The 12,375-nt window shown below is 39.7% G+C and overlaps 1 protein-coding gene across 2 annotated transcripts in view; it reads right to left on the bottom strand.

Moving 5' to 3' along the window:
- Positions 1-6,233: 6,233 nt before the first annotated feature.
- Positions 6,234-12,375, bottom strand: part of LOC139444793 (gelsolin-like protein 2) — a 33,432-nt gene continuing 27,290 nt past the window's right edge. For both annotated transcript variants that reach the window (XM_071225752.1, XM_071225753.1), the window contains exons 11-14: positions 12,182-12,264; positions 10,876-10,954; positions 9,074-9,169; positions 6,234-8,700 (exon numbers count right to left, since the gene is read on the bottom strand). In XM_071225752.1, the coding sequence (XP_071081853.1) occupies positions 8,605-8,700; positions 9,074-9,169; positions 10,876-10,954; positions 12,182-12,264 (354 nt within the window). In that variant the 3' untranslated portion in view covers positions 6,234-8,604. The remainder of the gene's footprint in view (positions 8,701-9,073; positions 9,170-10,875; positions 10,955-12,181; positions 12,265-12,375) is intronic.

Below are 12,375 nucleotides of genomic sequence, written 5' to 3'. Positions count from 1 at the left end.
TAATGTTCATATTGAAGCGTATATACAGTGTATTTGGAAAAGGTGTTCTGTGGTTCAAGCTCAAGTCAATGAGAACACATCTGTAGGGGTATTTATTTTGCCAGTTCAACTGTTCAGATCTGCCTGTCCATGAACAGTATTACCTTGACCGACAAGCATTGTTTTCTTTGGTATCGGATATGGCCGAAACACAGAACTGACCTGATTTTCTTGTTGTATTGTACTGGCTCGGCATTGGCAGTAGAGAGTATAAAAGAACAAATTTTTCTATATATATATTTCAAGTACTGGCGTGTTTTATTTAAACAGGGGAAACTCGGTTTATATGAAATCGATACATCGTTAAAGACGCTGCTGCTGTAAGGACGCGACAGAGCCCCCATCATCCCCGAATCTGCAGTGTTTTATTTAGAGAATACCCTACCACCTACGACTTCGGATTATCTGTTCCCAGTAAATTGTTTGTTTGTTTTGTTTCTTGTTTAACGCCACACTAGCATACCAGCTACATGTCGACGGTCTGTAAATAATCGAGCCTGGACCAGACAATCAAGTGACTGAAATCATGAGCATCGATCCACGCAATTGGGATACGATGAGATGCACCAACCAACTGTAAACCTGACCATCCGATCCCCTTAGTCGCCTCTTACGAGAAGCGTGGATTGCTGAAGGATTGTCGTAAGTCTATGTTATACTATGGGAGTAACGATATGGTAAAATACAGTCGAAGTTAGTCGATTTGAGTAGGTGTGGGGGGTGACCATTATCGTCAGCTTGACTCCTATAAGTTTCTAGGGCTTCGGTCCTACCCAACCGTTCAATTTACACGGTATATGTGGTGTATTCTTAGGCCTAATATGCCTCAGTTCACCCAGCAGCGAAAGGGTACCCGGTAGTATGAGATGTTAATATAAGCTTTAACCTTCAAGCGCCAGATATATATTGATAGCTGACACGTCGCAAATGAGTTTTTCAAAATTGTACCCTGATGGAATAAAACGTTGCTCTAAACAGGAGTATTTACCAGTCTCATTATCCCAATTGCGTAGATCGATGCTCATGATATCAATCACTGGAGTGCCTGGTCCGGACCCAATTATTTACAGACCGCCGTCATAAAGCTGGAATATTGCAAAGGGCGTTGTTACACAACAAGCAAACAAACAAACAAAACAGTGTTAGTGAGTCAGATCTTTTACTCCAATATGATACCTGTCTGCATGAAGATCTAAGGACACCTCCACAGAAGCAGGTTATTTTCTCTAAGTTATTCAAGAAGGGACCACGTCCCAAGCATATTCCTAGTACAGGTATTTTCTCACTGATTTTGTAAAATGTTTCTGTCATTCCTGACATTGAACGACATTACCCCACCTCGTGAAGATCGAAACCATCCGTGAAGATCCGGGTAGGAATAGGTCTTCAGCAACCCATGCTTGCCGTAAAAGGCGACTGTGCTTGTCGCAAGAGGCGAATAAAGGGATCGGGTGGTCAGGCTCGCTAACTTGGTTGATGCATGTCATCGTATCCCAATTACGTAGATCGATGTTCATAATTTCAATCCCTGGATTGTCTGGTCAAAGCTCGATTATTTCCACACCGCCGATATATAGTTGGAATATTGCTGAGTGCGGCGTTTAACAAAAAACAACTAACATCGTAACCGAACGTGCTTTAGAAAGTCGATTTTAAAAAGTTCAACTTAAACAATTGTAATGGGATGATATTTAGATTATTAAAAGTAAACTCAAACTCAAATGTGTTTTGGGGACAGATTTTGTTTTTGTTTGGTGTTTATTGAGGTTTTGAAGTTTTAGTTGATGCGTTTTCATTTTGCTCTTTGATGCTTTCGTAGATGTTTTGTTTAGTTTGTAAAATTCAATTTACAACAGCGCATTTCATTATTTGAACAGTAGGAGATCGTGTGGGCTGAAACACGAGAAAACATGAGACTGCTATACTAGTATCGCCACTGCTCTATATCACATAACATGTATAGGCCTTTACATTGAGGACAATGTAGAAATCCCCAAAATGGGCCCTGTAAGTGTCTGTTGTCAAGAGATGGTGACAGTGTAGACAATCTGACAAATAACGCCCAATTAACCCCTACAGAGCTAAAACCTCACTGTGCCAGGAGGTTCAAGGATAACCAGGACGTCATTTTAACCTGATATCTCAACTACATATGTCTTGATCAAGTTAAAAAATATCACACATGAACACTATGTATAAAGTAGTATACATTGGCCAAGATTTGAAAAAGAACTCGGCGTTTTATATGAACTTAAATGTTTAAATATCCAAGTTTGAATCGCTGCACCTGTCACATTTTGAATGTTTCAGAGCCTTTATCTATGGCATTCTACAAGTGCCATTGTTGCGTTGTCGCATTGTCGCGCTTTGGTAAAATAAAAAAGACTATTCGAAGCGCGACTCTGCGACAACGCGACAAATGGCCAAAATGTCGCGTTGTCGCAATGTTGCGCTTTGGTTAATTTTGACACTTTTTGCTTGTTTTTAGAAGGGCGACAATGCGACAACGCGACAATGTCCCTTGTAGTATTCCATATTTATCACCCAATATTGGGTATATCGAATTGCTGCCAAACCCAAACCAAACATTTTGCTCAAATTTACAAAATAACATATGTTTAACTGTATAGATACTTGTAAACGCAATGGAGTGATGAAGCGGATGTTAGGATATAGTCTAGCTCCGATAAACAGGTTAGCTAGACCCCAGTGTCTGTAGGAGGAAATGAACGGAGTTTTATCAGCAGTCCGCCAGCAATGATTAGGTGAGTAGGTGAGTATTGTTTTACGTCGCTTTAAGCAATATTCCTGAAATATCACGTCTGGGACACCAGAAATAGCTTTCACACATTGTACCCCTGTGGGGATCGAACCCAGTTCTTCGGCGTGACGAGCGAACGCTTTAACGACAAGGCCGCTCCCGATGTGTGTGTGTGTGTGGGTGTGTGTGTGTGTGTGTGGTGTCTTTTTGAATTTATACCTGCAATGGCTATGTGAGGGTCACATTTTGAATTGTAAGGGGGTGGAGACGGGGTGGAGGTGGGGGAGTGATGGGGGATGTGGGGGTGGGTTGTCCATTGCAGCCACCCACTCCCCTATTACCGGCTTGGAAAGGAATGATGCATTGATGTGACACAATTGCAATGAGTGAGCATTAATGAAGGAAGGTAAGGTTATATTTCATTTCACGTTGTTTAACGCCGCACTCAGCAATATTCCAGCTACATGTTGGCGGTCTGTAAATAATCGAGCTTGAACCAGAAAATCAAGTGACTGAAATTATGAGCATCGATCCACGCAATTGGGATACGTAGATAGGCATCAACCATGTCAGCGAGCCTGACCACCCGATCCCGTTAGTCGCATCGTAGGACAAGCATAGTCGCCTTTTAAGACCTATTCTACCCCGGATCTTCACGGGTCAGGTAAGGTTATAAATTCTGTGTATTCTGTATAAGTAGTGTGAAACAGAAAACACCGATATCTAGCGCATATTTTCGCCTTATTTTGGGATTTATGCTGCAATAATCCAGAGCGTCATGTATTGACGTCCCGTATGTATCAGTGACTTTTGAACAATATTTCAGTTATATTAATATATTTTATCCTAACAAAAGTCGGTCTCTTGAATTCAGATTTTGCACGTCCTTTTACTTGTACATAGTATGTTTTGTAGAAAAAGATCGTCGAGTACTAAACTTGATATGTTTGCACGTGTACTTCATTCGAAGCAGTCCAGATCTCAACACTTCACACTGTACAGACGGATTATGGTTATGAAGGTGAACGAGTGAGTGAGTTGGGTTTAACGCCCCTTTTAACAGTATTCAGGTTATATCACGGCATGTCAGTTTAATGTGGGAGAAAAGCCCGAAGTAATGCAGGTCTGAGACGTTTACCACTTCGGTGAAACCCATGAGTACGGGTATGGTGCTGACAAACCTAGAAACATAATCGGGATGAACTGGGATTCGAACCCCCAATCATAGGTTCCTGGCGTATCCAAGGGACGCAACTCTGCACGGCGAATCGCGGCTCCTCAGACGACTGGGCCACCCGTGCCCCCTGAAGTCGAACGAAACCAGAGACAGGTCATACTATGGCCCACTACAAGCGGAGCATCCTTGAACCTTAAACAGTTGTCCGAATCACTTGTTGGTTGAAACAAAAAACATAAAAATCACTGATTTAAAAGAAGATACGGAGTTGTGAGTTTTAGGTATGTTAGTAGAAAAAGACGGTATAATATTGTAACTGTATTTGTACATATTGCGATTATGATTTGTGGCATTATTCAATAGCATCTGTTAATTATTCATTGATATTGTTCGAATTTATTTCTGTACATACCGATGTCTGGGCTAACCTTCCCGTTTCAACTTCGGAACCAGCGAGTAACATTAAGGCAAGAATGTATTTTTAGTTATTAATAACTTTATAGGAGAACGTCTACATGACAAATTTCGCCGACATTTTCCATGTTATCAGTGGACGCCAAGGAAGATCAGCTGCTGAAAGATCGAACTACTTCATCCATAATGCAATAAATTATTACGCATTTCTTGTTAACAGGTGCAATGGGGTGGTAACGTCATCCAAGCTGACAAGCCCGTGTAACATCTGTTCTATAAACGCCTGAAGGATCATTATATGGGCCCATTTACATAATGTACAGCGAGGTTATACCATCTAGGCCATAGGTAGCTGTACAGCCTGCCAAGGAGGTGGCTGTGAGCCAGTTTCAGCGAGTGAGTGAGTGAGTGAGGGAGGGAGGTTTGAGTGAGTGAGTGAGTCAGTCAGTCAGTCAGTGAGAGAGCAAGCGAGCGAAGCATATCATGCCATATCAGCTTAATGAAGTAGGAATCCCGAAGTGACGCAGGTCTCAGGCTTTTACCACTTGCTGACAAACAGAGAAACATGGGGTGAACGGGATTCAAACCCACGATCATTGGTTTCTGGCGTGCCCAGGGAACGCAACTCTCCACAGCGAATAGCAGCACCTGACTGGACACACCTGCCTACATATCTGTTAAGAAGCATGAATGACAGTAGTTTTAGGTTTGCTGTGCAGTTCGAATCCAAAATTCGTTTTGATCATAATTCTTGATTCAGCATCATATCTATGCTCCTTGGTTTCACCAAAGTTGTAAACGTCTAAGGCCTACATCACTTGGGGCTTTCATCCCACATTAAGTGGAGTAAAACAACTCACACAAACATAGCCGTTACAACTGTTGTGAAACCATCAAGTACAGGCAATGACAAGAATACTTCTACAATCTTAGCCCTAAGACAAAAGTAACTCCCATACTTTAACATTAAACTTAGAACAATTTTAGGGTCAAGGTCGCTTTGTAGCAGAGCCAGATATGTCAGGACAGGGGTCATAATCGGACAAAAAGTGTCCGGTATTAGCAACAAATGGGTCTCAACATTCTTATCAACAGAATTAGTACCCAGACCACTCGTTTCCTCACTGAAGTACGAACTGACAACAGGCCAACCTGTGCTTGAGAAGCCCTGCATCTTGGTGTTCAGCGACACACAAATCAGTCATTGGTTCAGTGGTTGCATCAGAACCCACACCCCCATCCCTCTCTCCAACCAACACAGATCCAACCCCCATGTCCTCAGCACCCACTGGCTTATGGAAGACAACTCAAATCACTGAAATGTCTGGTCATATAGCTGGAATATTGCTGAGTGAGGCGTTCAACAAAAAACAAACAAACAAGGTTTGGGTGAGAGACTCATTGCCTTGGTTGTCTAGTACCATTCCATTCTTGCGGATAGCCGTGATCGTTCCTCACGTTTTCAGTCACTGGTTTGCCTGGTGCCGATTTATTTTTTCATAGGCTGTCCTGATACAGCCGGACACTACTGACCACTACTATACATACAGTTACTCATTCAATACTGTATTTTCCAAATAATAAAAAATCTGTTTGTTTGTTGTTTACCGCAGCACTCATCAATATTAGAGTTATATGACTGGGGTCTGTAAATAATCCTGTCTGGACCAAACAATCTAGTGATTGACATCATGAGCATTGATCCACACAATTGAGATACAACAACATGCATCAACAAAGTCAGCGAGCCTGAACACCCGATCCCGTCAGTCTCCTCTTACGGCAAGCATCGGTTGATGAAGACCTATTCTAACTCTGATCAAATAATAAGAAAGATACCCATTATGGTAAGTCTTTATTCTATTGAGTGTAAATGTCAATACACAAATCGAATCCGTAAAATTTGAGACAATATTGTACCCATGAAAGTAAAATGTTTTTCAAACAAAATATGTCTACAGTAGCACACAAGTACAATCTTTAGACCAAGGGCTCACTTGGCTGACTAATTCCTCATGATGGTAAACAACATATTAAGGTAAGACAAAAAAATCATGATGAACAAATCTTCTGTTTTGGTTTCCAATTTCCAATATTACCATATTTCTTTTCCCCCGATATGTATCATCGATGAGCTGTACCAGGCAGAATATCGAAATTTCAATTAAATAATTATAATTTCATAATCAAGGTACATAATCAATCGTTCTCTTTTTGAGCTGGCGCCATCCTACTATTTTGGTGAAGCTGTCATAAATACAACTCTTTTACCTCTGTGTATCATTAGGATGGAATGGTACAAACTTTGAGCTAATTCGGCTGGACTAGAAAAATCTCTATATGTAGAAAACCTAACAAATCTATTGTAACAAAACAAAAAAACAATAAAAGATTACTTGAATAATTATTTTGCAAAATGTTGGCTGATCATTTGGAAAGAAGGCACAAAATGGCTTTCCTGAAGAAATGTCACAAGTATATTTTTCCACAATCTGCATTCAGAAGCCGTTAATAAAACAAACAAACAATTAATTGTTAATAAATTAAATCACATCGATTCAAAATTGAAACTTCTTTTTCAAATGATATAAATTACTTACTTAAAATGGTAAAGGGCTTGAATTTCTATCTGGAAAACAATACTGTCATGGCATTGGTAATGCTTGGCCAATTGGCCTGGTGAAGGGAATGTTTTTTTAATGCTCGACATACCAACAGTGGCGCTATTGGGTGGTTTCCAGGTACAACAAAGGGAGACAATCATGAGTGACTAGATTGAGTCAGTGGGTGCCACAAACACTTGTGTTTATATTATTGCAGTGGATAGGTGGTCACTCATTGGAAATAAACCACTCTTAAACTTTTGTTAAATGAATCAGATAGGCCCATAGGCCCCTTTCCCACAGTGATTCTCTGGGGATTTTAGGGACACGTGAAATTAAATTATATGTTTCTAATAAGCATGTGGATCATGTTCAAACTGGCCATGTGAAGGATTTGACTTTTCAGGGCAATATGCATATTTCGGGGTTGACTGGCAAAAAAAACCTGGTTTTAACATTAGTTCTATGCATGTCAAAATTATAATGATTTAATAGGACTGGTCTTGCTTTGCAACCAGGGCTGCTTAAAAGTATAACTGAACTTACTGCCTACTGACATAACAAAATCCTTTATAACTTGACAGCTTTGAAAATACGTTTTTGATGAAAAACATTTTTGTCGTGCCCAGTGGAGCTTCTATCTGAAGATTTTCTGATTCAAACATATATAATACACATTTCCTTACGTTTCTTGAGCCAAAGATTAAGACATTTGTAATCATGTGGTTTTAGTTGTAAATATGAAATGATTGTTCATATTGTTTACTTTTTTGGAGATAAACAAACAAACATGTTCACACAATACTTCTACAAACTAAAATAAGAAAAAATGACAAGCAAGAGAGGGACAGGAATACCTGTAAATTCTAAATATCCATATATAAAAAAAAGATTTGGGCAAACATATCAACATAACAGATGTAAACCTAAATTTTGGGGTAAAAACATTACAAATGTTTCTAGAGAAAACAGAACATCAGGTGAACATACCTAAGAAACACCAGTGCAGAGACTTAGACGTGCGAGTGATTGTGATTCTGTTGAACATATTTTGGACATTTCAAGGTGGGTCATGCAAGAGAAAAGTGTTCTGCACAATTTTCATTGCTGCTGAAGCAGGGATGAAGATTACAGCAAATCTGACTCGCAAGTCAACGACCCTGGTAGCCAAGGGACACAACTCTGTACAAATGTCTGGGTCCTGTTCTTGGACTTGCATGATATAGCTGTAAATACTACAAATTTGGAATTTCTGAGTGAGTTAATCTTCTGGTTTAAACAATATTAGCATAATATCTCAGAGAAAACAGTTTTATTACAAATGATACCCCCTGGATAAGAAACCAAGGAATGCACTTTCCACTCCACCAGTAAATCATTCAATGGAAGCATTTAATTAGGTGTTGAATTTGTTCTTTTAGCAATTTTTGTCACTTGCACAGTATTTCTTAAGTACATTTACCCATGAGAAAAGAATTGTTGTATGGATAGACATATGCATATATGAAAACAGATAGCACTTGTGGTAGAATGTCTAGGGCTGATGTCCAACCTCTGGTCAGGTGACTGGTCAGGTGACTGGTCAGGTGACAGGAAGTGGGCGTATCCCATTATGCAGCAATTGCTGCGTTGAAACTAGCAGACCTCTGACGTTCACCAACACAGGTCACAGAGATGAAAGGGTGGTCACTCTTCATAAGATAGTTCTGGAAAATATATTTTAGCCATACTCAAAAGTTAAATTAATGAGCATGAAATGTTCCTCTATAGATTAGTGTAAGAAACTTACTGGGGGCTTGGCATGTACAACACTGATACAGCTGTTTGCAAAGTTTGGAAGTTTCACCAAATGTCAGCAAGAAATAGAACCAGGCTCTCATCCTTAACTTTCCGATATCATTTCTAGAATATTCTAGTGTTTGCAAATAGATAGGTTTTGGCCTATGACAACCAATCAGAAAGCCCTCACTTATCATGTGACAGTTTTATATGTCTACAATACATTGGCACTTTAATACAAGGAGTTTTGGAGCTTGACCAGTTTTGAATGTTGTACTAACACATCCAAACACTACTTACATGTGCAAACTCCAATGCAGTCTTCTTCTCATTCTTGGATGTGTCCTGACCGATCCACACAAACAGGTCAGATTTTGTATCCAGAATGAACACATCCTAATGAGTAAACAAACATTATTAGCTTTTTTTGTGTGCGCAAAGTTAACAAAGTTACAAAGAAATGAAATCTCTTTCGTCCATGTGTTAGATAATGCACAACAACATCTCCCTGAAAGAATTGTGAAGTCAACCAAGCAAAAAGTAAATATCTTCAACACATTTGTATGTCTAATATGGCTGCCTCAGTAGCAGTAATATAAATACCAAATTTGAACAATATTCGAGCCCGATACACATCAGGTCAGGTTGAAAAGTTATAGACAAGTGGCATGTAATATTAATGTTATTTACTGTGCCTCAAAGTGAGATTGACCAATCAGAGAGCAGAACTAACCCCTCATGAGCCCGTCTCCCGTCAGAAAAAATCAGAGATGGCTGTTACTGACCTAATATGAGACCGTATACCATCAGTAACAGCCATCTTGGATTTCCAACACCCACCTCACATATTTCAGATGAAAATTTTGGTACAGAGATTAGTTATTCGACATTTGTTTGTGTTTTCATATTAATCGTGATGTGCAAGGACATTTATTTAAAAAAAATCATGTTTGTGACTTTATTGATAGAGATTATAGCTAAAGGTTTCAACAATGTTCAGCCTATAAGGTGTGAAGAGTAGTCTCCCTTTGACCCTTAAAGTCATTTGTTGTAGGTGGGAAGTTTTCATTTTGACACGACATGTGCGATAAGGATACCAGGTAGTGAAAATATTGTGGCATAATAAATTCGTTCATTTTGTCTTTAGTTGCTGAAAATGGTGTCATATTAGGTCAGCAGAAAAATATCCGGCCTAATATGACAACGTATACGCTGACCACTTGCCCAATATATTTCTGCTAACCAAATATGACACCATATACGGCAACTAAAGACACCATAACTAATAATATAAGATAGCTACGTGATAAATCGTAAAGAACAAAGAAGGACGAAGCGTGACTTATTTCACGATAAAACATTTTTCTATCACGACATTATATCTGGAGATTCAAATATGCGCTCGCAAGTTGATGACGTCATATATTGGACAATGTTATTTTTAAGAGGGGAGTGTCTTTTGAATTGTTCCCTATAGATGTAGCACTGCAACGCATATAGACGTGATGGCCGAATAATCACATCCAAAAGCGGGAGAGATATGAGTTACAGGTAATTCACGTGATGATGGTGAAATATCCACCTGTGCATTAAATGGACTTGTCCAACATTACCAAGGTCGGATTCTATTGAGGGAGTCATTATTAAAATATGGGTTCCAGTCTGTTCGTCAATGGATCAACGCTATCTGATATCTCTTGGATATGAGTAATTCTTCACTTATAATAAACCAACATGTATGGTATTCACATTTAAATTGGCGGTAAGTATATATATATCCACATAAAATAGCCATTTCAAAAGACATTTTTTACAATAAAATACAGAAACTAAAAGTTTAACTGGGTCAAGTCAATAGTGATCTGACCGCTCTTTTAATGTTGCATTCCCTGATCAGTTCTTGCAGTGCCACTGTGCCAACTGTTCTGCAAGTATCAATGGTACCATAGACACATCCCAAAATGCTATCAATGTCTCAAGTAGATGAGATACATGTACCTTCTATGTAAGTTCGGAATATATAAAATAAATAATTGGGTGGTGCTGGCTCCAGGTGTGCAAATGGCTTCAGATCTCATTAAAATTAAAATTTGTCTTCTTACCTTGCTGTCCAGATCAGACCTGGCAATGTCTCCTTTCTTCTCCAGTTTGAATTGAATAGTGCCACTAGCATCTGACAATCTACAAAAATTATTATGGGTATATTGACTGATAATACATGTACAGGACTGATGCAACACATCGTCTGACTGCCTACCATGAACCTGTGAAGGCCTATCATGAACCTATGCAGGTCTGCCATGAACCTATGCAGGTCTGCCATGAACCTATGCAGGTCTGCCATGAACCTATGCAGGTTTGCTATGAACCTGTGAATTTTTGCTATGAACCTGTGAAGTTCTGCTATGAACCTGTGCAGGTCTGCTATGAACATATGCAGGTCTGCTATGAACCTGTGAAGGTTTACTATGACCCTATGCAGGTCTGCTATGAACCTGTGAAGGTTTGCTATGATCCTGTGAATTTTTGCTATGAACCTGTGAAGTTCTGCTATGAACCTGTGAAGGTCTGCTATGAACCTGTGAAGGTCTGCTATGAACCTGTGAAGGTCTGCTACAAATCTGTGAAGGTCTGCTATCAATCTTATTGAAATCAGATCTTAGTTCTCGCTACCGCTAAACAAAGATCTGAGGATATCCCATTACGGGTCAGGTCAGAACGACCTTTCGCAAATTTTGACCGACCAATGAAATGACTGACAAGAAATCGACATTGGCCAATCAGAAGGCAGCTTTCTCGAGCTTTACAACACTAGTTTCCAACTGACGACTACACTTCGAAACATATTTTGACGTATTCTCGATTAAAAATTTTAAAACTGATAAGAACATTCTGGAATGGCTCATAGATGGCCTAGATTGTATGGATATAATCATAAAAACCGTAACTGTCGTTCGGAATACACTGTGTTAAATATATAGTGGTTGCATGATCAGAAAACATTCCGACTGTCATTTTCATGATCTGGTAAGCGACGCTCTGATTGGTTGGATGAACGGTCGTTCTGACGTGACCCGTAATTGGATGTCCTCAGATCTTTGTTTAGCGATAGTGAAAACTAAAATCTGATTTTAATGAGATTGGTCTGCTATGAACCTGTGAAGGTCTGCTGTGAACCTGTGAAGGTCTGCTATGAACCTGTGAAGATCTGTTATGAACCTGTGAAGGTCTGCTATGAACCTGTGAAGGTCTGCTATGAACCTGTGAAGGTCTGCTGTGAACCTGTGAAGGTCTACTACGAACCTGTGAAGGTCTGCTATGAACCTGTGAAGGTCTGCTATGAACCTGTGAAGGTCTGCTATGAACCTGTGAAGGTCTGCTATGAACCTGTGAAGGTCTAGTACGAACCTGTAAAGCTCCTTGGCAGGATCTGCTGCAGACGAGGGCACATCAGAATCATCCTCACCAGTCAGGGCCTTGTAGAACTCGTGCTGTGTCAGGAAAGGTAAATATATCTAACAGGGTTGAGCAGAAGTAAAGAGTGAAAAGTGTTTAACACCAGCCACCAATATTCCAGCAATAACATGACTGACTGACTGCCT

This window comes from Haliotis cracherodii, unplaced genomic scaffold, assembly GCF_022045235.1.
Source record: "Haliotis cracherodii isolate W230 unplaced genomic scaffold, xgHalCrac1.p SCAF_6, whole genome shotgun sequence".
NCBI lineage: Eukaryota > Metazoa > Mollusca > Gastropoda > Lepetellida > Haliotidae > Haliotis > Haliotis cracherodii.
Note: the sequence above shows the minus strand (reverse complement) of the source record. Positions and strands in the feature narration are given on the sequence as shown.